Source organism: Barbus barbus (assembly GCF_936440315.1).
Source record: "Barbus barbus genome assembly, chromosome: 16".
Classification (NCBI taxonomy): domain Eukaryota; kingdom Metazoa; phylum Chordata; class Actinopteri; order Cypriniformes; family Cyprinidae; genus Barbus; species Barbus barbus.
In genome coordinates this window covers 3,687,505-3,713,455 of record NC_136744.1, presented here as the reverse complement: position 1 = coordinate 3,713,455, position 25,951 = coordinate 3,687,505, and the positions used below count along the sequence as shown (strand labels likewise).

At 38.5% G+C, this 25,951-nt stretch overlaps 1 protein-coding gene across 2 annotated transcripts in view; it reads right to left on the bottom strand.

The window, feature by feature from the left end:
- LOC306882668 (exportin-5-like) overlaps positions 1-25,951 on the bottom strand; it is a 97,813-nt gene that overhangs the window by 61,251 nt on the left and 10,611 nt on the right. For both annotated transcript variants that reach the window (XM_079437475.1, XM_079437476.1), the window contains exons 6-13: positions 17,612-17,638; positions 9,223-9,408; positions 2,706-2,782; positions 1,963-1,992; positions 1,771-1,864; positions 1,597-1,680; positions 1,355-1,480; positions 1,184-1,274 (exon numbers count right to left, since the gene is read on the bottom strand). In XM_079437475.1, the coding sequence (XP_079293601.1) occupies positions 1,184-1,274; positions 1,355-1,480; positions 1,597-1,680; positions 1,771-1,864; positions 1,963-1,992; positions 2,706-2,782; positions 9,223-9,408; positions 17,612-17,638 (715 nt within the window). The remainder of the gene's footprint in view (positions 1-1,183; positions 1,275-1,354; positions 1,481-1,596; positions 1,681-1,770; positions 1,865-1,962; positions 1,993-2,705; positions 2,783-9,222; positions 9,409-17,611; positions 17,639-25,951) is intronic.

Genomic DNA, 25,951 nt, shown 5'->3' with positions numbered 1-25,951 from the left:
GCTGTACGCGGTAGACCAATCACAAAGGACTGCCCATCTGACCAATCACAGCAGCTTCTTCGAACTGCTTCGCACGAGTCGTTTAGGAATCATTTAGAAATGAGGTAAAAAAACTAAACTGTTTTTTTGACCTTGGATGCATGTAAACCTGTTTTAGGAGACTCATAAATCAATATTAGCAACCTTAAATATGGCATAGTAGGGGCACTTTAAACATTTAACAAAAAATTATGTTTTATTTTTTCCCACCATATGTTTTGTTACCAAATTTATGTTTTAGCATGTCTAATGGTTTGAATGCATAAACACAAATTTATTCATTAAAATTTATTCTTAAAATAGCATTTTGAAATGTTTTTTCCCCTCAGAAATTCTGTGTTGTGCATTTAAATGTTTCTGGTTATCAAATGATGAAATTAAAGCATAAAACATTTATTTCATTAATCTTTTAATTACTGAATTTTTTTTTTGTGTCATTCCATAAAAAGTCAAGTTTTAATCATTTTAGAAGTAGTAGTAGTTTTAATCATTAATACTGTAATATATTTCTGGCATAATGTCTTAAAGTTAAACTGAACTTTTATTTTGGCAGGTTGCCGTGAACACCTTTACATTTCAGTGTGTTTATGATATGATGCTAATTTTACTCAAATGAATGGTGAAATGGTCGTGAAGTGACTCTTAGATCCTCTCTCTAGAGACGCTGTTCATGTATTTATGTCCTCATTTAGTGAGACGACAGACGCTGAAACCACCGCGAGTCGCACACGCTTCAGTATGTGTGTAGTAAACAAAACTGCCCGTCTTCGCCATTCATTCACAGAGACACGCATAACATGCAGGATTCATATTTAGATAGTAATAATATTCACAGATACTAGTCCATATCACGATTTGATTTAAGTGTCATACCCAACTTTTGATTAATTCATTCAAAGTTTGACAAATTCTATGACATTGCACGTTATACAGTATATTTTATTTTTCTGACTGGATTCTACGATTCCATCTGCATTTTCCGCATCATGATAATAATAGGGCCCTAGATGTGTGCATTTGATTGCCAAAATTACAACTGGACAAAATATTTAAAAATTAGCAACAAGAAATTGTTGGTAAAAAGATGTTTGTGTTGGTCATAGATTGGTCAAATTGAGCTAATTAGTTAGTAATTATAACTCACAATTAAAGAAGCAGTTGAAATCTTCATCACTATCAAAATCCACTCTAGAGAATTCACAACCAGGACAGTCATTCTTGGAGGGAAATCCAGTCTGTAAACGGCAAACAGAGCAGTTCAGAATGATAAGAAGCATTATTCAAGGCTGCTCTGTCTGGTATACACAACACTTACTTTAACAAGATTGATCCTTGCCGCTCTTAAATATTTTATCGCCATCTGGCCAACTACAGGATCCTTTGATAAAATTTCATGTCGGTATAGGTTTCCCCAGGTCATTTGCGTGGACGACCTCAGAAACTGTTTTAAATTATATATAAATAATGAATAAATATGGAATGCATAGTAGAGCAAATTCAGCAAAAAAATCTTGGTTGACCAGTGAGTTTCACTGAGTAACTATTATGCCACTCGACCTGGCTAGGATGAGTAGTGAAGGCAAAAAGAGCTTCCATGTATTTATCCAGATTAACAGGAACTTGTACTTCAATATCGGAACCCTAAAGAGAAATATAAAAATATTTTGTATTTTTCATGACAGAAAAAAAAAAGATTGCAACAACACAGTGATGTGTATGCTTTAACCTCACCACTAGAGAGCAGATTTGGCTACCCATGGCACAGAGAACCTGACACAGCCTCTTCAAAAAAGTGTATGTTCTTTCCACAATGCCGCCTGATGATCTGAATTGTAAGATGGACAGTTGTAGTTATAACTAACAGAAGTAAATTCAGTTATTCTAAACTAAGCTTGGCAGTTTCAAGAAAAAATGTAAACTCACTGGTTACTGAGAGCTGCACCACCTGCTGACCTATATTTAAAGAAAATTCAAAAAAGCAGTGTGCAGTCATACAAATAGTATAGTCATTTAGAGCAGGGTTCCTCAAATTCGGCTCTGGATGGACAGAGTGTTTAGTGCCAATCCTAATCAAACACACCTGAAAAAAAGCTCATCAAGGCTTCGCCCGAAAGCTGCTCTAACTTGACTTGTCAGGCAGCACAGGCTCCCAAAACTGATTTAGGACAGGCTTCTAATAGTTTAATGATCTACAACAAAATAGAGAGTGGTTTGATGATAACCAAGTTAATATTTAATTACTACAATACCAATTTCTTGCTTGAAAGACATCAAAACTGGAAAAAGGTTAATCAAATACATAAATTTACACACAACTGAATACCTATCACAAATTTTAGATGCCACCTTTATTCATTCATTCTCAACTGTCACAGAATGGAATGCACAGGAAAGTGGGACATTACAGGCAGTACTATCTTTGCTGTCTTCAATAATCGATCAGATTAAGGTACATCACAGGATGTGACAATCATTGGATTTGGACATGCTTTGTTACCTTCCTAATTGTCACATGCAAAGTAAGCTTTTTTCAGTTTATGGACGCAGCCAAGGACTTCAGTTACTAAAAAATGTCAAGTGAGTTTGATCTGGGATTGAGCTAAAACCTAGAAGACAGTGCCCCTCCAGATTTAGGAACCCTGATTTAGAGTAAGACGTTTACTCACTGTGCAGCAGACAGGATGTAGTTTATGGCAACTTCATCAAAGAGTAACATAAATGGTTTCCTCTCCTCTAACTTTCCCTGTGGAAGTACAGAACAGGTTCAGTCAAAACTTCACACAACAGTGTTGCTCTTTATTGGTTGTCTATTTTGCACCATTGGCAAATTCTTTCAGAAACAGCAGTCAAGCTTTATTTGCTTTTTACGGACTATTTAAATCGGTCTTCAATAAGTTCAATTTATCCTGTTAAAGTCGATTCTGTCACATTTTACTGCAAGAACAAATACGATGATGGATTAATGCTTTTTATTTGCTGATTAACTAAAAATTATAAAAGAAAGTCTTAATAAATAATGCAGCCAACAATTGAAAATTAGGTTTTTATTGAGTTTCACTATACATGACAAACACAGCAGGCACAATAAAATAATTTTAAAAAGGAGAGAGAAATAAAACAGCAGGATGAATGAATTGAAAAATTAGACATCACAAATTTCTCACAACTGTCTGTATGTGTGATTTCCATTCAGTCATGCTAACATTTTTTTTTTCATATGAGGAACTCTCAATCGTTGATTCAAACCACATACTAATCATAGGAGATTGTGCATCCTTCCAGCATCTAACTATCTGTCGTGCTGCTGTGACTATATCTACAGTAACCTGCAGGGGCGCCTGCAGGATTTCTTCTGAGGGTACACACAAAGATTTATTTTTCCTGAGGACCAAATGATCAGTGAGAGAAGAACGAATGTGTCACACGTTTTAAACAACAACAACAAAAATGAGGTAAAATACATCTATCAAGAGCATGCTCACAGATGAAAACAACAGAGAACAAATCAGTGTTGATCATGTGACGTTGATCCTGGCCCTTGTCTGACAGCTTAAACAATATCTGCAAGGTTACGATGCTAAAAGTTCAATGCAAACGGAGATGGTCTTTTAAAATTATTGCAGCTTAATGCCAACCAAAACGGATCGTAGGAACTACAACGAGCTACTTCGAGGTTTTACACATAACAGCGTATCTAAAAGTATGAGACAATAACCGTAAGCCGTGCTTGCACAGGTTCTGCGCGATCCTCTTCACTAATATTCTCTGGGTCTCAATCAGGCTAAAATTGATAAGCAACATTGACGATGCCATTGTTTACAATAAGTAAATAATAAGTTTACAATAAGTAAACTACCACAGTAAGATATGCGAACACAGTGACTAAAAGTGAACAACAATAAAATAAATCTGCAAAATTAGAGGGAAAGACGGCGAGGATTTGGGAAGAGAAACAATCAATATTATTCAATTTCTTGAAACTCGTGACCAACCAAAGCTGCGTATGGCTTTAAATGTACAGGTATCGACAGCATGAATACAAATGCATAATCATGATGTAACATTTTCTTGCTAACCCATTAATTCTCTTATAAACAAAGCTTTGTACCTCACTTGTGTCAAATTCGCATTAAAATGCGATTTCATGTGAGCAGCAGTGTTTTCCGTAGCACCGCTGATAGAAGCGGTTCTCTGACTGCGCGCTGCAGGCCCACGAGCCAGTTACGTTTGGGATCATTTTATTTTTAATGCCAATAATATCAATTGCAAACATTGTGATCGTGTTTTAAAATACAACGAGTACAATGAAACCATTTAAAGAGGCGCTTTCAGCAGTCTCCATGACGGGATCTAAAACAGCCAACAAAGTAAAATGATCCGTACTACGGCGCGCTCTCCTCATTTTATCAAATTATCATAATCACATCTATTAATTTTTACAGTCCTGCTAGTAGCCTTTTATTTAGCCTAAAACCCCTTTAATTCGGGTGAGAAAGCCTGCGCTTTTTGAGTGGCATTTGCACATCCTGTCATGCTAACGATTAATTGATTAATTGATCGTTAATTTAAACGACAATCGATCATGCAAATGATCAAAAATCGACATCCCTAGTATTGTTGTTAAAGAGCTCCCAGTGGGTCAATGTATAGAAAAATAATGTAAGTTACTAGGACTTTAAAATCTCCACAAATAATTTACCATGACAATGAGAAATTGAAATACAAAAACTACAGAAAACACACCGACTCACGACCGCTCCTACTGAATACCAACCTACTCTGCACTGAGCCAGTGCAGAGCGTGGCAAACGATTCCCTCTTATGACGAAAAATTACACGATTTAAAAAAAATAAAAATCCTTTTTGAAAACGGTCAAAGAAACTGACACTTTTCTACTAAATTTGTGCCCTCGTGTTATTTTAAATCCTGCATTAACTTTTCATACAAGGTTACATTTACATTTAGTCATTTGGCAGAAGCTTTTATCCAAAACGACTTACAACTGGGGATTTATATATATGATCCCCTTATATATATGAACCTTTATATAGGTTATATATATATATATATATATATATATATATATATATATATATATATATATATTAATTTGTAAAAAAAATTAACCAGCAATGTGCTCTTTAACATACAAAAGATGACAGAGTGAATGATAATTTGGTGAATGATTTAAAAATATTCATTACCTGTAGGTAGCCCATTCTAATGTAAAACTTATGGTCGCCTTAGGGCACTTTAAGACCGTCTTCTGAGCGCAAAATGCTTAATAATCTCATAAACCCTTGATTAACTGGTTCAGGTGTGTTTAATTAGGGTTGGAGATAAATTTTGCAGGTTGTGTAGCATCTGCTTATGATCCTTGATGGTCATTGGGACTTTGTCTTAAGAGACCCCTTTTAGCCTTCGACATTTGCACATAATTCACAGACCTGGCCCCACATTCGACCTTTATATGGGTGCTAAATTGCCAATGGTTGCCCCCACTGTCTAAAAGACGTTAGACAGACAGATCTGTTCTTGCCATGGGACTTCAAACACATTCCAGAGAACTAAATGACCCTCGATACCAGACACCAGCGGCCTGGCTGAGCAGTGGACTACCTCCACGAGTACAACACACACACGCATAGACATATTTCCTTTATTTAGACCATAATTAATCAGTTACAAAGGTAACTGGTATATGCATGTGTTGTTTGTATGTTTCCTTATTATATTAGCCTAGTGACCACTCGTTATTTGTATTAGTAAGCTCTAAATACTCATATTCAGGTGTATGAATGTATCTCTGGTTTAATATCTGCTAGATGTCTCTTTCTTGATATCAAAATGATCTACTCTTTATTTCTCAAACAATGATGTACACTGTGACCTCGTGAAATGCATCATACTATTCTTACAGTACTGTGGGAAGAATTACACCGATCGAGCAGAACAGTCATAAAACATGCAAATGAGGTGTCAAGTGAGACAAAGAAAGACTTTCCCGCTGAAACTATGTGCCAAAATTGGTCAAATTGACCAAAAATGGGTGTAACAGGGTCAGATAAAACTTCTCCCACACCCAAAAGGCAAGTTCTTCTTCTCTTTACCTTCGGTGCCCTAGAGACACACATTACTGTGGAAACCTCGCGGCTCCCCTTTCGGGGGGGAGTCCGAGCTTCTGGCAGTTTTGTGTTCAGTAACTGGTGATTTAACTTTGGACCAATCAACCCGTGGCTGGAATGACGAAGCTTTCACTCCTAAAGGAATCCATCAAGAATCTACGCATTATACATGCAGCAAGACACTTTACTCAGCATCAACAAACCAGTGCAAGTAACCGCTTGATAACATTTAGATGCGCTTCTAGGCTTCGACCACTTTTGATTAAGGTGATGTAATTCTTTGATGGTTCTAACAGGTTGTGTTTAGCTGATGTGCAAATCCTCTCTCTCTCTCTTGCGCGTGCTCTCTCTCTCTCTCTCTCTCTCCATGCCTTCCTTCCATTGGCATCTATGTTTAATGTATGTTTGTGTTTAGTTCAATGTTGCATGTTCCCCTGTAGTGTAGTTTAATAAACATCCATATGTATTCACACTTGGTTGTCTGTGTCTGCAGCTCACAGAAACGAGGTCACTTTAACGTTCCGGTTTTGTTACATGCTAATGAGCGATGTATTAATAAGGAAATTATTTTTTGTGACCAGAGAAATAATTTTCCTTAGAGTCAATAGACGATAGAGTCAATAGACGAGACAATCATTTTATTGTACTATTAATGCTACAGTTAATTCCTGAAGATGAATATGTAATTGATAACAACCCGTAATGATCAATTATGTTCATCTCACTTTGAGCTAATTTGCTACAGTTGCTTTGACACAATTTACATTGTTAAAAGCGCTATATAAATAAAGGTGACTTGACTTGACCATGGTAATGTACGCTACACGGATACCCTGCTCTGGACCAAATCAGCTGTGAGCAGAGTGACATTTATCTGATGCGATGAAGCCACTCCCTTGTATCTTTCGCTCCAAATTAATTCAGTCAGAATTTGAGAGATAAAATTGCCCGACTTCTGCGGCTAGTTATTATATTTGTTATATTAATTATAATTGTTTATAATTCATATAATATATTCGTATAATTATCATATGAAGTGGCAATTAATTTTAAGCTTTGCATTTAAATTAAATTAAATATAGATACATATAGAGATGAGCTTTAATATATACAACTTTTAAAATGATTAAATTGTTTTCTTTTTGAGCTTTGTGTGGAACTATATAAATAAATTCAGTTGATTCCTTTGCATAGTCATATTTTCTTTCTGCTGCCTTCTCAAACTTTTGCTGCAGCAAAAAGGTAAAAAAAACACTTTAGTTTTCTCAAAAAATGGATTTAATTTTACCTCATTTCTAAATGATTCGTAAACAACTCATACAAAGCAGTTCAAAGAATCAGTCTCTCTAAAGCCCTCCTTTCCGTGAGCCCTCACTTCTGTGATTGGTCAGATGGCACAGTCCTTTGTGATTGCTTTACCGCGTACAGCGCGTGTCAGAAACAAAACGCCCATTGACATAACGGAATGACAGCCCTGGAGACTTGTCAATACATAGAAAAGATGGTCCCCATTGTACCTTACCAATCCGAGCCGGAGTCTGATGATGAAACGGCTGAAGTGGCTGATCGACAAGAGACTGATGCGCAAGCACGACTGGAGCAGGACGTTTCTCAGTGGTAAGTGTCAAGTGTTACAAGTTTGTGGTAATTATAAGAAGTGATTGCAAGTTGTTCGTGACGTAGAACGTGGGCGGACATTATGGTAATGTGTTACTTCGTGAAGTACAGCAGCAACAGAATAAGGTTTGAATTCCTGAAGACTCGTTTAGGCGATTGAGAGCTGACTTTTTTTTTTTTTGATAGACAATAACTTTATCTTGCACTGTCGGCTTCACAACTTTGCAGATAGTTTATGTTCACCTACAGCTACATGACACACTGCATGAAAGGTAATATTCGAAAAGGCATAATAGGGGCACTTTAATCTTCAGCACACAAGTGATTTGCGCTGACTCTCATGAGAAGTGAATTCAACTGACGCTTTGCTTATGCTCTCCACCATCCGTGTGATTGGCTGTTTGCTGCACGTCACACTTTCAGGTGCATGCACTTCAGAGTTAATCACAAACTTTGGTTCAGACTCTGAGTTGACAGAACGTTCATATTGAGCTTTTTGAGCTCGGTGAACCTGATCTAAAGCAGGTTGGATTTGTTTGTTTGCAGTGCTGTCAGTCAGCCCCTGTGGCCCAGCCCCTATGCAATGTGATGTCATATTGCATAGAGAATCGAAATGGCTTGCCTAGTGAGACTGATTTGGTTTAAAGGGGATTCAAAAATAGGGTGGTTGTGTTCACACACTCCCAACACACATTTATGTCTAAACGTCATGTAAAAGTGGATGTTGCATAATAGGTGCCCTTTAAATTGGCCTGGTATCGATAAGCACTGACGTTAACAGTTCTGCTATCAGTACTGGAGAAATTAAGAAAATACAAATACAGTTGGGCAAAAAAGTATTTAGTCAGCCACTTGTGCAAGTTCTCCCACTTAAAAAGATGAGAGAGGCCTGTAATTTTCATCATAGGTACACTTCAAATATGAGAGACAGAATGGGGGGGATATACTAATATATATATATATATATATATATATATATATATATATATACACACTATACTATATATATAGTATTTTTGTATACTATCTATTGCTTTTTTTATTTCTTATACAATTAACAAAAGCAAAAAAAGGCCTCTAACACTAGCTTGTCCTGTTCTTTTTCTATTCTATCTGTTTTTTTTTTTTTTTTTTTATATAATAATAAAAAAAAAACCTTGGTGCATGTACTACATTAAGCTAACTGAGTCTTGTTATAGCACTTGCGTATCATTGCTCTTTTGTTGATTTTGATTGCTTCCATTGTCCTCATTTGTAAGTCGCTTTGGATAAAAGCGTCTGCTAAATGACTAAAATAAATAAATAAATATGTTAATTTGACTCCAATGATAGCAATGACTTGCAGAATAAATAAAAACAAACAAATAAATAAAATGTAAGGAATATTATGGGAAAATTAGCTGAAAAGAGTTTTATAAAATTTACAATGTTGTCACTTACTTTCCTACTAATGGCAATTAGCAGACACTCTGCTGCCTCCAACTGAAGCTCAGGTTCACTCAGCAACAAACAGAAGATCTCCAAAAGATGGCAGTTATCATTGGTGATGTGGACCAGAGCAACCCAATCAATGTAGCCAGCCAGAGTATTGAGAGTGGCTACACCAACTCGCCAGTGCGCTTTTGCCTGGAAGGAAAAAAAAGGGGGTAATTTCATATGGCAAATAATATTAGGCAGTGCAGAATAAGAAAATTGTAGCAGGGGGAAAAAAAGAAGAAAAAAAAAGGCCCAAGCATAACAGCCTTTGATACTTTTTAGCATGTTAACATCTAATCCTCAAATGTATTACAATGCTTTGCACAAGTATTCAAACCTCTTTCATTTTTTCATGTTTTTTGATAAAATGCTTTACTTTGTTACCATGTCAGTTGTTCAGTCGCTATGCTCTAAACTGGATCTTCTTACAGGGGAGATGAGAGAACAAAAGAAAGTTGTTGCAGATCACGATAGGCGAGTAGCCGTGCTCGAGCAACAGGCTGTGGACTTACAGGATTGCAATAGGCGCAGCAATTTGCATCTGGTTGGATCGCCTGAAGGTTCCGAAAAGGACGACCCTATGGGCTTTTTGAAAAGATCGCTACCGACGTGGCTCCCGTCTCTGGCGGGCAAAGAGATTGAAGTGGAGCAAGCGCATCGCATGTACACAAGGCTCTCCTCAGATCGCGCTAAACCACAGGTTTTCATCTTTAAGCTGCTGCGGTACACGGACAGGGAGCTCATTCTGCGGGCCGCCAGACTTCATGCCCGGTGAAAACTTCAGATGGAGCAATGCTGTCTTTCTTTACAGATTTTTCTCCAGTCACCGCAAAAAGAAGTGCATTTGCACCAATTAGGAAGGAGATGAGAGATGCTGGCATCCAGAATTTTCTCCTTTATCCTGCAACGCTGAAGGTCATTCTCAATCAAGGTGAACCTAAAATGCCACACTCCCCAGAAGCAAGAGATTTTCTCAGATCCCATTCATCCACCAACTCTCAGTGAACACCAGCTGGAAATTTGCTGTCTAATCGGAGAAGAGGTGCTCTACAGTGAACAGTGAAAGACACCTAACCATTTAATGTTCACTTCTTAATTCATAGTTCATTGTGCATACCGTATCGCTTACTGATTATGATATGTTATTTGTTTTAGTTGTATTCTTTATCTCTCTTCTTTTTGTTTTTTAAATAGAAATACTACCTAGTTAATATGTGACTATGGGGCCAAATATTGGTGCTACAGTAATGTGCAGGTTTTTGTTGATGCCATGGACCATATTAAGGGGTGCTGGCAAAGGTTTGTTCTTGGTTTGATCTGCCATAGTTCATGGGAATGTGTTTTGTGTTTTTTTTTAATGGTAACGGGGAGGGTTGGGGGTGATTTAATGGCAGACTCAACTGGTTTTATTTTCAAACTTGTATTTTGTCTTATTATGAGTTGTAATATTAATGGGCTAAATGTCCCTCACAAACGTACAGGTTTTCTGGATTTTTTACGAAGAAGAAAGATTGATATAGTGTTAGTTCAAGAATCCCATTTGAAAGAGGAGGATATACGCAGGTATAATAAGTTTTATGAAGTGGTATCTCACTCATCTTCGGATACTAAAACCAAGGGTGTCCAAATATTGGTGCGGATATTACTATTTTAGAGAAAGGTTGAGATACAAATGGTAGAATAACATATAAAAAAAATTGTGGAGAATAGGAATATTGTATTTCTCTCAGTTCATGCCCCTTGTACTCCTGACCCTACTTTTTTCTCTGTTTTGTCAACCTATCTCTTGAAGTTTTCAGATTTTGAAATTGTATTTGGTGCAGATACGAATTCTGTAATGTCTCATATCCTAGATAGATCTGGACCGGCAATGTGTAACCTCATCCTCGTTGGTGGACAGTTGGCGTTTATTAAACCCTTCTGCTAAGTCTTTCACTTTCTTTTCTGCTACTCATAAATCCTATTTGCGAATTGACTATATTTTAATTTCTACTTCTTTATCTTCAGCTGTTCGTGATGCCGATATCTGTTCCTTATCTCTGTCAGATCATGATGGAAATTTGTGCAGATTATCTTTGATCCCTCGGCCATCTTGTGCCACTAGATGGAGATTTAACCCTAAATTGTTACAGGATGAAAACTTTTGCAGTCAATTCAGAAATAAATTTGCTGAGTTTATTGAAATTAACCAAGGTTCAGTGGATGATCCTCGAACACTTTGGAATGCAGTTAAAGGATTTATAAGGAATAACTCAATTTCATATACCTCTTTCCTTCAGAAAAACCGACACAAAAAGATAGATGAACTGGAATCACAGCTCCAGAATCTGACTAGAGATAATCAGCGTTGTTTCTCAGACAATACACTCAGTAAAATCATGGCGGTTAGGTCCGAACTCAATTCATTACTGAGATCCAGGGCAGAATTCCTGATCCAAAGATCCAGGCAGAATTATTATTTTCAAGGGAGTGGACCAAGCCACCTTTTAGCCCTAAGATTACGCAACAATTAAAAGTTTGCTAATATTTAAACTGTGAAATACCAATCTGGGCTCATTATAACAGACCCAAAAGACATTAATTTCGGCAAAAGTGACCCTGACTCTTTTGCATCTTTTCTGTCCAACCTTGATTTACCTAGGCTGTCAGATTCAGATTCGGAATACCTGGCTGAACCGATCACTCTTCAGGAGCTGGAGTCAGCAATTCAATCTATGAACAAGGGGAAATCCCCAGGCATAGGTGGCATTTCAATCGAATTGAAAACTACTTTTTGGTCGGATTTAGGCCCCCTCATGTTAGATATGATAAATTTTTCACCCATCCATTAATATAGCTGTTATTTCTCTCTTGTTAAAAAAAAGAAAGATCCGACTTCCTGTTCTAAGTACCTGCCACTTTCTTTGATAGGGACTGATGTTAAATTATATGCTAAAGTACTATCTCATCGTCTAGAGAAATTTATGAATAGGCTAGTTCATCATGACCAAACAGGATTCATTAAATGTCGCTCAGCTTCGAATAACTTACGCAGGTTATATCATATTATTAATTCAAAGAATAGTTTGTCCTCTCCTTGCACAGTATTATCTCTAGATGCGATGAAAGCTTTTGACCAGATAGAATGGAAATATTTATGGGTGGTTCTACAGCATCTGGGTCTAGGATTGAGTTTCATAAATATGATAAAAGTTCTGTATGCCAATCCAGCAGCCACTGTTCTCACAGGTGCTGTTCACTCTAATCCATTCTTTATACATCGAGGTACTCAGGGTTGCCCGCTGTTATTTGCCCTATCCTTGGAACCCTTACCTCAAGCGGTCCGACAATCTGAAACAATTTCTCCCATAAATATACGGAATACTCATCATCATATTTCTTGGTTTGCTGATGATATCTTATTGTTTTTGGAGAAGCCGTCACATTCTATTCCTCATGTGCTCAATTTATTTGACCATTTTGGATCTCTCTCAGGGTTTAAAATTAATTGGAGTAAGTCATGTTTACTTCCCCTCAATTCTAAAATTGATTCCATGTCCCTTTCTATATCTATTCCATTGGTTCAAAACTTTAAGTACTTGGGGATAGATGTTTTTCCTTCCCTGCAGGAAATTGTCTCAAAAAACTATAATGGTATTCTAGTCAAAGTATCCTCAGATTTGGAAAATTGGTCTCGTCTTTCTATATCAGTGATTAAAATGAATGTTCTCCCACGTATCAATTTATTTTCTTCGATGATTCTTCTCGCTCCACCGGTTGGCTACTGGAGCAAACTAGATGCATGTGTTTCACGGTATATGGGATGGGAAACGTCCTCGTATTAAACTGACTACCTCACAATGATGTAGATTACATGGAGGTCTTTCTTTCCCTAATTTTAGACTGTATGCTCAAGCCTTTTCCCTCCGCCATTTAGCAGTTTGGTTTGATCCTGACGCTTCTGTGTCTTGGAGAGCAATTGAGGAATCTATTGTTTATCCATATAAATTGATGCATTTTGTTTTTTCGGGAGTTCCGCTTAGGCAGTGTAAATCTCGGTTTGGTCCCATTGTAATCCACCTCCTCTCCACATGGAGGGATGCTGAAAAACGTTCACGACTAGCTAAAAAATAGCATAGGCATTCGCCCATTTTCCACAATAATAACCTTTTGTCAGGCAGTACTCCATTTGATTGTCAGCAAAGGACTCATAGTAAGGTAAACACTCTGGGAGAGATCTATGATGATAGTGGTTTAAAATCCTTCCAGAATCTTAAAACTCAATATAATCTGCCAGGCACCTCCTTTTTTATGTATTTGCATATTAGATCGGCCCTACGGGCATATGGGGTGCCTTGGAACTCTCAACTGCCTGTTCACCCTTTGCGCAAAATAATCGTTCCTTCTGAGCAATCTCTCTCCTCTTCTTCAGTCATCTATCTCTCTAGGTTTGCAATCATACAAACCTTTATCTATTACTACTGTTTGGGCTAAGGATCTTAATGAGGATGTGCATGTTTTATTTTTCCGATCAGGTATGGGGTATGTTTAAATTGTCTTCTAAAAACCCTAATCACCAAATGATTCATTGGAAATTGCTGCATAGGGTTTACTTGACTCCAATGAAACGTTTTTATATGAATCTGTCGTCTTCTCCTAAGTGTAATCTCTGTTCCCAATGAGTTTTAGGCACGTTTTTGCATTTTTTTTGGGAGTGCACCCCTCTCTCACCGTTTTGGACTCAGTTCTCACTGGACCTATCATATTTGTTGGGTACTGAGATATGTTTGACTCCACGCCATTTTTTCATGAATGACTTTTGGGACTTCACCTTGTCCGTCCAACAAAGAAGAGAGAAGTAGGGCACCTTGTGGTCAAAAAAATTATTTATTGCACCTCATAACCCCCCCCCCCCCCACACACCCATAACTGGACACCTATTTGGACACCCCCACCCGTCTAAGTGGCCATCTGTTTCATCCACCCCAGTGATCTTAAGGAATTTATGACAATGTGTGGGCCAATGTTATGTGGTTTAAACTTTAAATGGTGAAATCGTGTTAAATGGGATAAAGGGAAGTTTTTATTAAAATGTTTCACACACACATCAAGAAAAACGATCAAACGTACAACGACTGTTTTTCCCTACAAGTCAAGACGTGCTAGTGTTGTTAAAACAATTTTAGGAAAAACGTAGAAAATAAAACAAAAAAGCATCTGACATGTTAGTAAATCAACAGTTTCTTCTATCATTACCATTTAAAACTAGTTAGTTTGTCAAAGTTATAAAGAAGAAGAGGTGAGCACGTTCGTTCATCTATAACAAAAAGCAGCTCTGACCATCTTACGCAGTGTCCGTCAGATAACCTCACACTTCTGTGTCAAACTGAGAATGAACATACGAGCTTCGGTCAGACCACACCCACTAACCGCCCTCTAAATAATAGCTCTAAAGTTTCCTATTAAAACTTTGGTGCTGAGAGCTCGAAACTTTTGACTATTCACGCCGCCATCTTGCCGGACCCCCCGTTGTTTCGGATTTCTCCCTCCGCTTGCTACGTCGTAATCACGTCACTACTAGAGTACTTAACTGACTGGTTAACGTGGCGCGAATATCCGCCAAAGTTCAGATTTCGCAAAGTTCGTAAATCACGCGTTACGTGCGTCAAACGCCCAAAATGCTCAATTCGTGCCACAGGATGTCTATTCGCATCTTTGCATTGACTTAACATGTAAATCACTTGCGCTTAACGCTTCATTCGCGTCTGGTGTGAACGCACCATTAGGCCTTATTGTAACCTTATAATGTAAAAGGGCTCCCTATAGTTTTAAGCAAAAGCTGAGGTAGATTTTTATCACAAAGAACATTTAAACTATAACAATGTATTTAAAGAAAGAGCAACTTATTCAGTAAACCACATTTTATTAGTTTTCCCCCCTGCTGTACCAAAATCATACCGAACCGTGACGTTAAAACTGAGGTACATACCGAATCATCATATTTGTGTACCGTTACACCCCATAATATATATGGACATAATAATATATTTTATATATATTATATCATTTTATATATATTATATTTATATCATAATATATTTTAGAAATGCACATTTGACAGTAGCTTGAGTTGAGAGTAGCAGGAGCTTGAGTTGGGATGCAGATTATTATTTAAACAAAAAAATTATAATAATTAAAAATTATAATAATGGTATATTTATATACTTGTATAAAATCTATACATAATAGACATATATCATTATTTAAAAAATAAGTAATAATAAAAAAAATAATGATATTTATATACAGGTCCTTTTCAAAAAATTAGCATATTGTGATAAAGTTCATTATTTTCTGTAATGTACTGATAAACATTAGACTTTCATATATTTTAGATTCATTATAACACAACTGAAGTAGTTCAAGCCTTTTATTGTTTTAATATTGATGATTTTGGCATACAGCTCATGAAAACCCAAAATTCCTATCTCAAAAAATTAGCATATCATGAAAAGGTTCTCTAAACGAGCTATTAACCTAATCATCTGAATCAACTAATTAACTCTAAACACCTGCAAAAGATTCCTGAGGCTTTTAAAAACTCCCAGCCTGGTTCATTACTCAAAACCGCAATCATGGGTAAGACTGCCGACCTGACTGCTGTCCAGAAGGCCATCATTGACACCCTCAAGCAAGAGGGTAAGACACAGAAAGAAATTTCTGAACGAATAGGCTGTTCCCAGAGTGCTGTATCAAGGCACCTCAGTGGGAAGTCTGTGGGAAGGAAAAAGTGTGGCAGAAAACGCAGCACAACGAGAAGAGGTGACCGGACCCTGAGGAAGATTGTGGAGAAGGACCGATTCCAGACCTTGGGGGACCTGCGGAAGCAGTGGACTGAGTCTGGAGTAGAAACATCCAGAGCCACCGTGTACAGGCGTGTGCAGGAAATGGGCTACAGGTGCCGCATTCCCCAGGTCAAGCCACTTTTGAACCAGAAACAGCGGGCAGAAGCGCCTGACCTGGGCTACAGAGAAGCAGCACTGGACTGTTGCTCAGTGGTCCAAAGTACTTTTTTCGGATGAAAGCAAATTTTGCATGTCATTCGGAAATCAAGGTGCCAGAGTCTGGAGGAAGACTGGGGAGAGGGAAATGCCAAAATGCCTGAAGTCCAGTGTCAAGTACCCACAGTCAGTGATGCTGGTGTTGGTCCACTGTGTTTTATCAAGGGCAGGGTCAATGCAGCTAGCTATCAGGAGATTTTGGAGCACTTCATGCTTCCATCTGCTGAAAAGCTTTATGGAGATGAAGATTTCATTTTTCAGCACGACCTGGCACCTGCTCACAGTGCCAAAACCACTGGTAAATGGTTTACTGACCATGGTATTACTGTGCTCAATTGGCCTGCCAACTCTCCTGACCTGAACCCCATAGAGAATCTGTGGGATATTGTGAAGAGAAAGTTGAGAGACGCAAGACCCAACACTCTGGATGAGCTTAAGGCCGCTATCGAAGCATCCTGGGCCTCCATAACACCTCAGCAGTGCCACAGGCTGATTGCCTCCATGCCACGCCGCATTGAAGCAGTCATTTCTGCAAAAGGATTCCCGACCAAGTATTGAGTGCATAACTGAACATAATTATTTGAAGGTTGACTTTTTTTGTTTTAAAAACACTTTTCTTTTATTGGTCGGATGAAATATGCAAATTTTTTGAGATAGGAATTTTGGGTTTTCATGAGCTGTATGCCAAAATCATCAATATTAAAACAATAAAAGGCTTGAACTACTTCAGTTGTGTTGTAATGAATCTAAAATATATGAAAGTCTAATGTTTATCAGTACATTACAGAAAATAATGAACTTTATCACAATATGCTAATTTTTTGAAAAGGACCTGTATGTATAGAATCTATGCATAATACATATTACAAGACTAACTAATTTACACCATTGTAGTTTTTTGTCCTATTGGTTGCAAATAATTTCTTATCCTTGACTGTTTATTTATCTTCAGTGAGCTTGAGGTTTTTTTTTTTTTTTTGGGGGGGGGGGGGGGGGGGGGGTCTTTTAAGGCTTGTATTAGTATGTATTGACATTGGTGACAAGGATTATGAAAATTCTATGGTATCAAAGATTTTAATATCATAAAAACCTTTTTAAAAGAAAAAAAATACTATATCGTGATATAAAATTAGTCATACCACGATATAAGATTTTGGTCATATCGCCCACCCCTTCTCACGTCAACCTTTATTTTATTTTCAGTGGTGGAAACAAGTCAGAAGTGTGAAATGTAAACAGAACTCATTGTTCAAAATTGTGAGATGACTCAAAATTCTGAAAAGCCTAAATAGGTGTCCATGAACTCCACTCACCTGCAATTCCTGACCAGCAATGCATTTCTAGAAAACAACATGGAAAAATCGATTCAGTCAATGTACAGTTGGGCAAAAAAGTATTTAGTCAGCCACGAATTGTGCAAGTTCTCCCACTTAAAAAGATGAGAGAGGCCTGTAATTTTCATCATAGGTACACTTCAACTGTGAGAGACAGAATGGGGGGAAAGAATCCAGGAAATCACATTGTAGGATTTTTAATGAATTAATTGGTAAATTCCTCTGTAAAATAAGTATTTGATCACCTACAAACAAGCAAGATTTCTGGCTCTCACAGACCTGTAACTTCTTCTTTAAGAGTGTAAGGTTATTACATATAATATTAATACGTAATTTAAACAAATAGTTTAATTTAGCTCAAAGGGAATCATTTATGATTTTATAGGGATTTGAACAGAATCAGTGTTACGGCGATTCACCGAACGAGCCGTATAACAAACTCTGCACTGGATATTAAAATCCAAAATATAGTGAAAACACTATTAAATAGCACAGTAACGAAATCGACAGATTAAGGCATTAACTTGTGAGCAGAAAACACAAGATACTTCTAAAATATAAATCAGATTTTATTTATATAAACCTAAGACATAAACTAATCTAACACATGAACACAAGCATTCAGACGTTCACACGTTGCAGAAAGAGAGAAAGTGAGGAAAGGATGAGTTTAAGAGAATGGAAATGTGAAATCCCAAGTTCACAGCAATATGTGCTATTGCATAGACCTGAACAACCATCAATCACTTATTTAACCCTCGCTTTGAGTTTCTCAATGAGGCTAAAATTTATATTAAATACACCAATTAGAACCTGTTAGAATCTGGAGGTGTGTTGCTGGTTTTGCCTGTGTAACGGGGTTGTGTCCTCGTTGCAGACAGGGGGGGTTCCCCGAAGTGTCTGATTGGCTGGAAGTTCAGTAGTCTTTGAAGTGACGTCTTTGGGCGTTGGCTTGCTGGACGTTTGAAGAAGTGCAGTACTTGAAGCTGGATTTTGTATCACACTTACATTAACACACGAAACTCCACGGAAAGAAAATAACCTAAACTAAAAGAATAAAAAAAAAAAAGGATGTAACGAGACTAAGTTGTTTTCTTTCTCATTATGGCACGTGGGCCAGGGCACGCGCAAAGAGCAGCACGCACTCGGTGAGAGGGACGAGAGTTGGAGAGAGTAAAAGGCAAGAGAGAGGGTATTTTACGATGTCCTGAGGTTTTAAACTCAGCTTCTGGACCGTCCCATCTGGACGTCCCGACCAACCAGATACGGTCCTTGCTTAGCTAGGGTGTGTTCTTCACATCATAAATCAGCTTGTTATCAGTCACATGGTTCGAATTTTAAAGGCTTTGGCAAAGCATACCTTTCTGAACATGATTTCATAATAAGACTATGATGCACTTGACAAAGAACTGATTGGAAGAAACATTCACATCATGGATTTTCGAGCTCATACATACTAAATATGCAATATTTATCTTTAAGGCTCGAGCTATTCAATAATGATTAAAAGCAAGACATACACAATGAGTGATTAAAACAAGGATATTAAAATCATATGTGGGGTTCTGCATAAAAATGTCCTTTTAGGATGATTTTATGTGCATATGAAAAATAAAGTATTTGTATAGTTCTAAGGAGAACGAAGGAATGTTGGTTTGGACGGTCTTTTATGTGTGGAGACACGCCCGAAAGAGTCTGTAGCTAATGAATTTCTATCACAGGTTTACATGTGAACATCAGTCTTGATTACTTGCAACAAATTTGACAGTCTCCTTCTTGAATTGGAATTATCAATAAGTGTTTCTTTGTCCTCAGTGTTGTAAGTTGTTTGGTGAAAAAGGCTTGCTAGTTGGGAGTTGCTTGCCCCAAACTAGATTTATGACGTCCTGTTCCTTAAGGCCTCTCTGCATTCCAGCTCCTCAGGTTTCAATGTTCCAATGCATCTTAAAAATTGTCTGATTCAGTCTATGATATCCTACATCTCCCCCTTTCGATCGGCGAGGTGTTTAGTTGAAGACGTCGTCGAGCGCTGGAAACACAAAGGCAGAAGAAGCAGACAAGAACACAGCAAACAACAAGACAACACCTCCATAACAGTTACTGTATTGGTGCAGGTCCTCAGGTTATTTGAGGTACAGACGGTTATATTCAATTAGTCAGTATGGTTTAGTAAATTGAACAATTCAATTTGGAAATTGTTGTTCTAATTCGGTTGAATACTTTGATTCTTCGATCGAGTTTTGTGATTTAAATTTGTTTGTTCCTTCTAAGTTGTCTTAACTTATGAATGTTCACCTTTAGTTTCTGGTGGCATCATTTGTGGTAAAATGAATTGACCTATCGTGCATGGAGCTCTCTGGCTTCCATTCAGTTTAGAGTGGCTTGCGGATATTAGGTGTGACGAGTCAATCCTAATATCAGACCTTTGACCCTTGCAGGGTGTCTAGGTGTTTCACCTACTAAAGAAAGAGGGGAAGGAAAAGTATAGGTGAAAGAAGAACAAAACAAAACAAAGCTGCTGTGGGTTTTCCTAGAGTGGTTTGCAACTTATGTTGAGCTAGGATGTCATGTGCAGCTAGGGAGTCATGTACCTTAACTTAGTGTCAGGTGCTCTACCTATTGTGAGGATAGCTGCATGTTTCTTCATGGTGGTGTATGTAACTTTGTTATGCTCCAATTTGTATATTCTACTTGTGAGAAGAATATGTTTGTGGAATGTGTTATCAGTAGATGTGGTTACCTCTGGGTGTAGGTAATGTTATGTGTGTTAATGGTGTAGTGTAGGTGTGGTCAGATCTGTTTCAGTCTGTGTTGTCTTCCCCCTTTTCTGGTATGTCAGTGAAGACTGGCTCTCTGCATCCTTGGCGTGGATGAGGGCGTGTCCATGATCTAATGGGGGTCAGTCCAGCAAGGCAGGAAGTTCTTTAGCAGACAGTCGGAGGTAGTTTGGCATGGCTGTGTGAAGCTGGGATGCAAACTTCGTCTCCTATGTTGCATTCCTCTTGTGCTGCCTTCTGGATGTGGCAGACGTTCTGACCTTCTGTGCTTTGGTGGTTGCTGTTGCACAGACATGAATGTGGTTCTTGAAGTTTAAGTTCATTTAGCAGTTTGTTAGTGAGTGATGGGTGACTGAGGTGATGTTCTCTGGTACCTCAGTTTTCATCAACGGTTGGCCGTGAGAGACTTGTTCATTCTGGGTGGTTGTTGAACAGGTGCTTGTCATCTCTGATATGGTGTTGTACCATGTGATCACCGGCCTTCCGTTCTGTCGCTGGTCACAGCGAGCATGACTCAATTTTGTAGTCATCCGTGTTCAGCTTATCTTGAAGGAACTCTTTCAGTTGTTTCATGACTTGTTCCATGTCTTCTGATGGTAAGCTGTCTTGTTCTTGTGCATACTCAGCGCTGTGCATGTCTGAGTGGTGCTGAGGTGGGTTTCGTTGTCGCTTACCCACACGAGTCGCCCTTGGATGAGTCAGGCGATTACCTTTGAATGTCTGGTTAGGTTTCCAGTTGTTGTGGTTTCTTGAGAAGCGTGTCTGGTCCCATGGATTTTTCCAGCGGTTGGGCTGATAGCTGTCGTGGACATGGGGGTCACGTTCTCTGTGCTCTTGAGGGAGGACTCTGGTGTCGTGATGCAACTGGGTGTCGTCCAGTGCAAAGCTTGAGTCTTTGTTGACAGAGTTCAAGAGTGTGGAGGTTGTGTAACCTTTCTTTGAGGCCATCTTCTGCTTGTTGTAGGCCTTCTGTGTTAGGTCACGCAACTGTTGGATGGTCATGGAGCCTGGACAGGCCATGACGCCTAGATGGTGGCTGACTCCAGGGTGCAGATTTCTTAGGAAGAGGCTTTTGAAGTTCACATCCTCTTCAAGGTCAGGTTCGTTATGTGCACCGAAGTAGGCTTGTCGGAGTCGGTTGTAGTAAGCTTGTGGAGCCTCTTGTCGACCTTGTTTGGTTTCTAAGGCAGTTAAAAGTCCATGTTCAGATTCATAGTCTGTAAACTCTTTAATCAGGACTTCACGAAGTAGCTGGTAGTCTGACTTCGTTCGACTGGGCTGTCGATCTAGAAAGTTTCGTACCTCGGAACTGGCCGTGGCTCTAAGGAGGTACAACCTGTCTCTGTCAGTCACATGAGGTCTCATTTCCAGATAGAAGTCGATATCTTGAAGATGGGCCTGAATGGTGTGGCCCTCTGTGGAGTTCGGGTTGAACTTGCTGATGTTTTTAGACAGCTTGTCGAGGTCTTTGATGGTCATCCCATGTGCAGCTCCGAGGTCTGCTTGGATGGGAGGTTTTCTTTCGTGGACAGGAAAGAGTTCTGTGGCGAAGGCAGGTGAGTTTTTGGGTTGTGGCTCTTCGCTTCTTTCGCTGTATACCAGTTCTTGGATGTGGGACTCTGCTCTGCTCAGCAGAGGTGAGGCTGAGAGCTGTTTCTCTCGCCTTGGCTCTTGTTTCTGCTCATTAGCATGTTTAAGTTCTTTTCTGACCATGTAGAGCTGATCGTTGGTATCGTCTATTTGTTGGGTCAGATTGTCTATTTTAGAACTGTACCTTTCAAGGTGGTCTTTAAAGGCACTGATTTCAGCATTCTTGTCGCTGATGTCATGCTTGGCTTTCTCTAGGAGCTGTTCAGCATACTGGAGTCTGTTTACCAGGTCTTTCTGGGCAGCCTTTGCATGTTGTTGGTCGAGCTGAGCTGCTGTCAGGGCTGCTTGGAGCTCCTTAACTTGTTCCGTTGATTCCTGCTCCCTCTCGTTGGGTGCTTTGAGATGATCTTGAACTTTCACTTCCAGCTTGTCTATGCGGCGTTGAACACGTGTCAGCTCCTCTTGAAGGTGGGTGACGTGCTTGTCGCTCAGTTTCAGCTGGGTTGTGAAGGCATAGCTTAGAGAGCTGGAGATTTTGACTAGCTCCTCGTGGTTGTTGTTCTGGCTTGAATCATGTGTCAGGAATCTTCTCAGGTTTAGGATTATTATTAGAAATAATAACAGTTCAAGGGTCTTGGGGGTGAGGCTGTCTGTCGTGCCTCTCAGCCAAGTGTTCCCATCTTCCCCTTGTGCAAAGGGGTTTGCAGTCTGCGGCATGTTGGCACGCTAGGGAGAAGAGAGACTGACACAGATCTGTGTGGAGTAAAAGCCTATGTGTGGTGACAACTACGTGTTGTGTCAGTGATTTTGAACCACTAATGTAGTGTGGTGGTGATGACTGTGTTGGTCTCAGAGTGTCTAGGTGGTAGACTAAAGATGTGAAGACTTCGTCACTCTAATGAGGAAGAGGGGAAAGAGAGAAACAGGTGAAAAGCAAATTCAATTAAAATAAACAATTCCCTTTTTTTTTTCAAATGAGAAATTATTTATTAAAAATTTTTTTCTTTCAATTAAATGTTATCAAGAGGCAAACAATATTATTAAATCTCTGTTCTCGACAGATGAATATAATAATAATTCTGATATCTCTTTTTAGTCTGACAGGATTGACAACGTACACCTTACAGTTGGACCGCTCACCAGGGAGGCTGCGAAGGCAACGGTTGCTCAAAACTTCTCTATTAAAATTGATCTCAGCGTTGCATGAGATGTTAAAATTTTGATTGCATTTTTAATGTAGGGAGGTTAGGAAGAACGATTACAATCAAATTCGTAAAGATGATTAGTCCTTTTGACAAGATTGTGTATCTCATTCACTTAGAATTGATTGATGGTTCTTACAGGTCCCCACAAATGTGAAAAGTGAAGATGAAAGAAAGCAGGAGAGAACAGGAGAGAAGAGAAAGAGACGTGGATCGGGTCCACTAGCAAGCAGTTATGCCGACTACGAGTTGTTGTCAGTTGCTCCACAACCAATCAACAAAAATAAAATTTTGGGTGCAAGAGATTTGTCTCTTAAATTTATTTGAACTCGTAGTGACGGATAACACTGTCTCCTATTAAGGCTCAGGTGAGACAAAGTGAAATTGAAATTAAATAAATGTCAAAAATAAACAAAAATTGAAATTAAATAAAGGAGAAAATCAGTAAATAAAAATAGTGGCTAAGTGTATAACCAAAACAGGAAGAATGAGGGAATAAAACGCAATAAAGTAATGAGTGAGTATAAGTCTGAATAGAATCTATTAATATGGGTAATAAATCGATTAGATAGAATACGTTTACTTAAACTTTCCAAGTTCAAGACTTATTTGTATCTAAAATGATTAGGCCCAGAAGAGAATAATAGAAGTAAGTTATTGATCATATGAAATGATCTGAGGGAAATTTGAATGATTCCAAATAAATTTAATGTTTCAATTAAATTTAGAATTTGGCACAATTAATAATTGTGAACTAGTATTTCCCTTTCTAGTAAAATGCAAATAAGTGGTAAGAAGTGAGAAATTAGAGAAATAAGAAAGAGAAAGACCAACAAGTCTATTAGTTGAGAGGTGTTTAAAGGGTTAAACCACTTTAGCTTTTCAAACACACACTGTATTAAACCACTGGAGGTTAATGCTAACTGCTAACCTTTGAGGCTAATCTTTAGCATAGACTTGTACCAGGTAAACAACCGTTTCGTTAGCTTAGCAACAGCATGAGTTTGTTTACATCAGCATCGATGTGCTGCGCGTGCGCAGTACAAAGTTGCTCCGGAAGTAGGTTAAGACTTCCGTGTCACGATCGATCGTAACTGTGGAAACCAAAACAAACGTTGCATTGCCAGTACAGTTAAGCATGTTACATGAAATGTCAGCGCATTTCCACACTGTACAAATAAACAACACCGCTTTTAGTTGTTCTGCGATGTGGCGCTTAAACTCTCAGCTCGTTCAGAGTTAAACTTATTAAAATAGCAGCTTGGTGCTGCAAGGAAAACAGTGCTGTATCAGAAGCCGTGCCAGTTTCTCTGGACACATAAACACAACAGGTTTTCTTCGCTGTTGGTTCAAAGTTAAACTTTACTTGATAAAGCTTTTAAAACTCCCATTAAAATCTCCCGGACACACGCAGTGTTGAGCGAGATTAACTTCACTTAGTGAACAGTTACACAAACAGACAAGCGTTATTGTCTAATGTTTAACTGAGGGAGTCATAGATGATTTAACAATGGAACACGCACTGCTAATCAAACTATGAATAATAATGGCTCTGATAAATAGGATTGAGGGACACGCTCAAAACTATTCTTTATACACTGATTTATTTCCCGTTTAAATCACTGCAGTTTAGCTTCGTTCTGCTAACAGACTGAGATTCAGGAGAATAGCTACTGACTGACCTGGAACCCGCAGGACATCACTTCAACTATAAATAAAAGGCATTACAGAAAGAGAGGAACACGCTCAATTTCGACCTTATTGTACGATCTCAGATGTTAACTTTAAGTTCACTTACTGCAGTTTGAGAAGCTCTTTTGCTGACTTCATTCATTCAAGCGGGGCGCGCGCAGCTGACGTCACTCACGCGCACGCGCACACACACACACACACTATAGTCTCGTCTCTCATCCGCGGCAACAGAAAAAGATTAAATAACTCGGTTTATGCTCACAATTTAGATTAATCTGCCCGCATTCTCCACCAATATGTAAGGTTATTACATATAATATTAATACGTAATTTAAACAAATAGTTTAATTTAGCTCAAAGGGAATCATTTATGATTTTATAGGGATTTGAACAGAATCAGTGTTACGGCGATTCACCGAACGAGCCGTATAACAAACTCTGCACTGGATATTAAAATCCAAAATATAGTGAAAACACTATTAAATAGCACAGTAACGAAATCGACAGATTAAGGCATTAACTTGTGAGCAGAAAACACAAGATACTTCTCTTTTAAAATATAAATCAGATTTTATTTATATAAACCTAAGACATAAACTAATCTAACACATGAACACAAGCATTCACACGTTCACACGTTGCAGAAAGAGAGAAAGTGAGGAAAGGATGAGTTTAAGAGAATGGAAATGTGAAATCCCAAGTTCACAGCAATATGTGCTATTGCATAGACCTGAACAACCATCAATCACTTATTTAACCCTCGCTTTGAGTTTCTCAATGAGGCTAAAATTTATATTAAATACACCAATTAGAACCTGTTAGAATCTGGAGGTGTGTTGCTGGTTTTGCCTGTGTAACGGGGTTGTGTCCTCGTTGCAGACAGGGGGGGTTCCCCGAAGTGTCTGATTGGCAGGAAGTTCAGTAGTCTTTGAAGTGACGTCTTTGGGCGTTGGCTTGCTGGACGTTTGAAGAAGTGCAGTACTTGAAGCTGGATTTTGTATCACACTTACATTAACACACGAAACTCCACGGAAAGAAAATAACCTAAACTAAAAGAA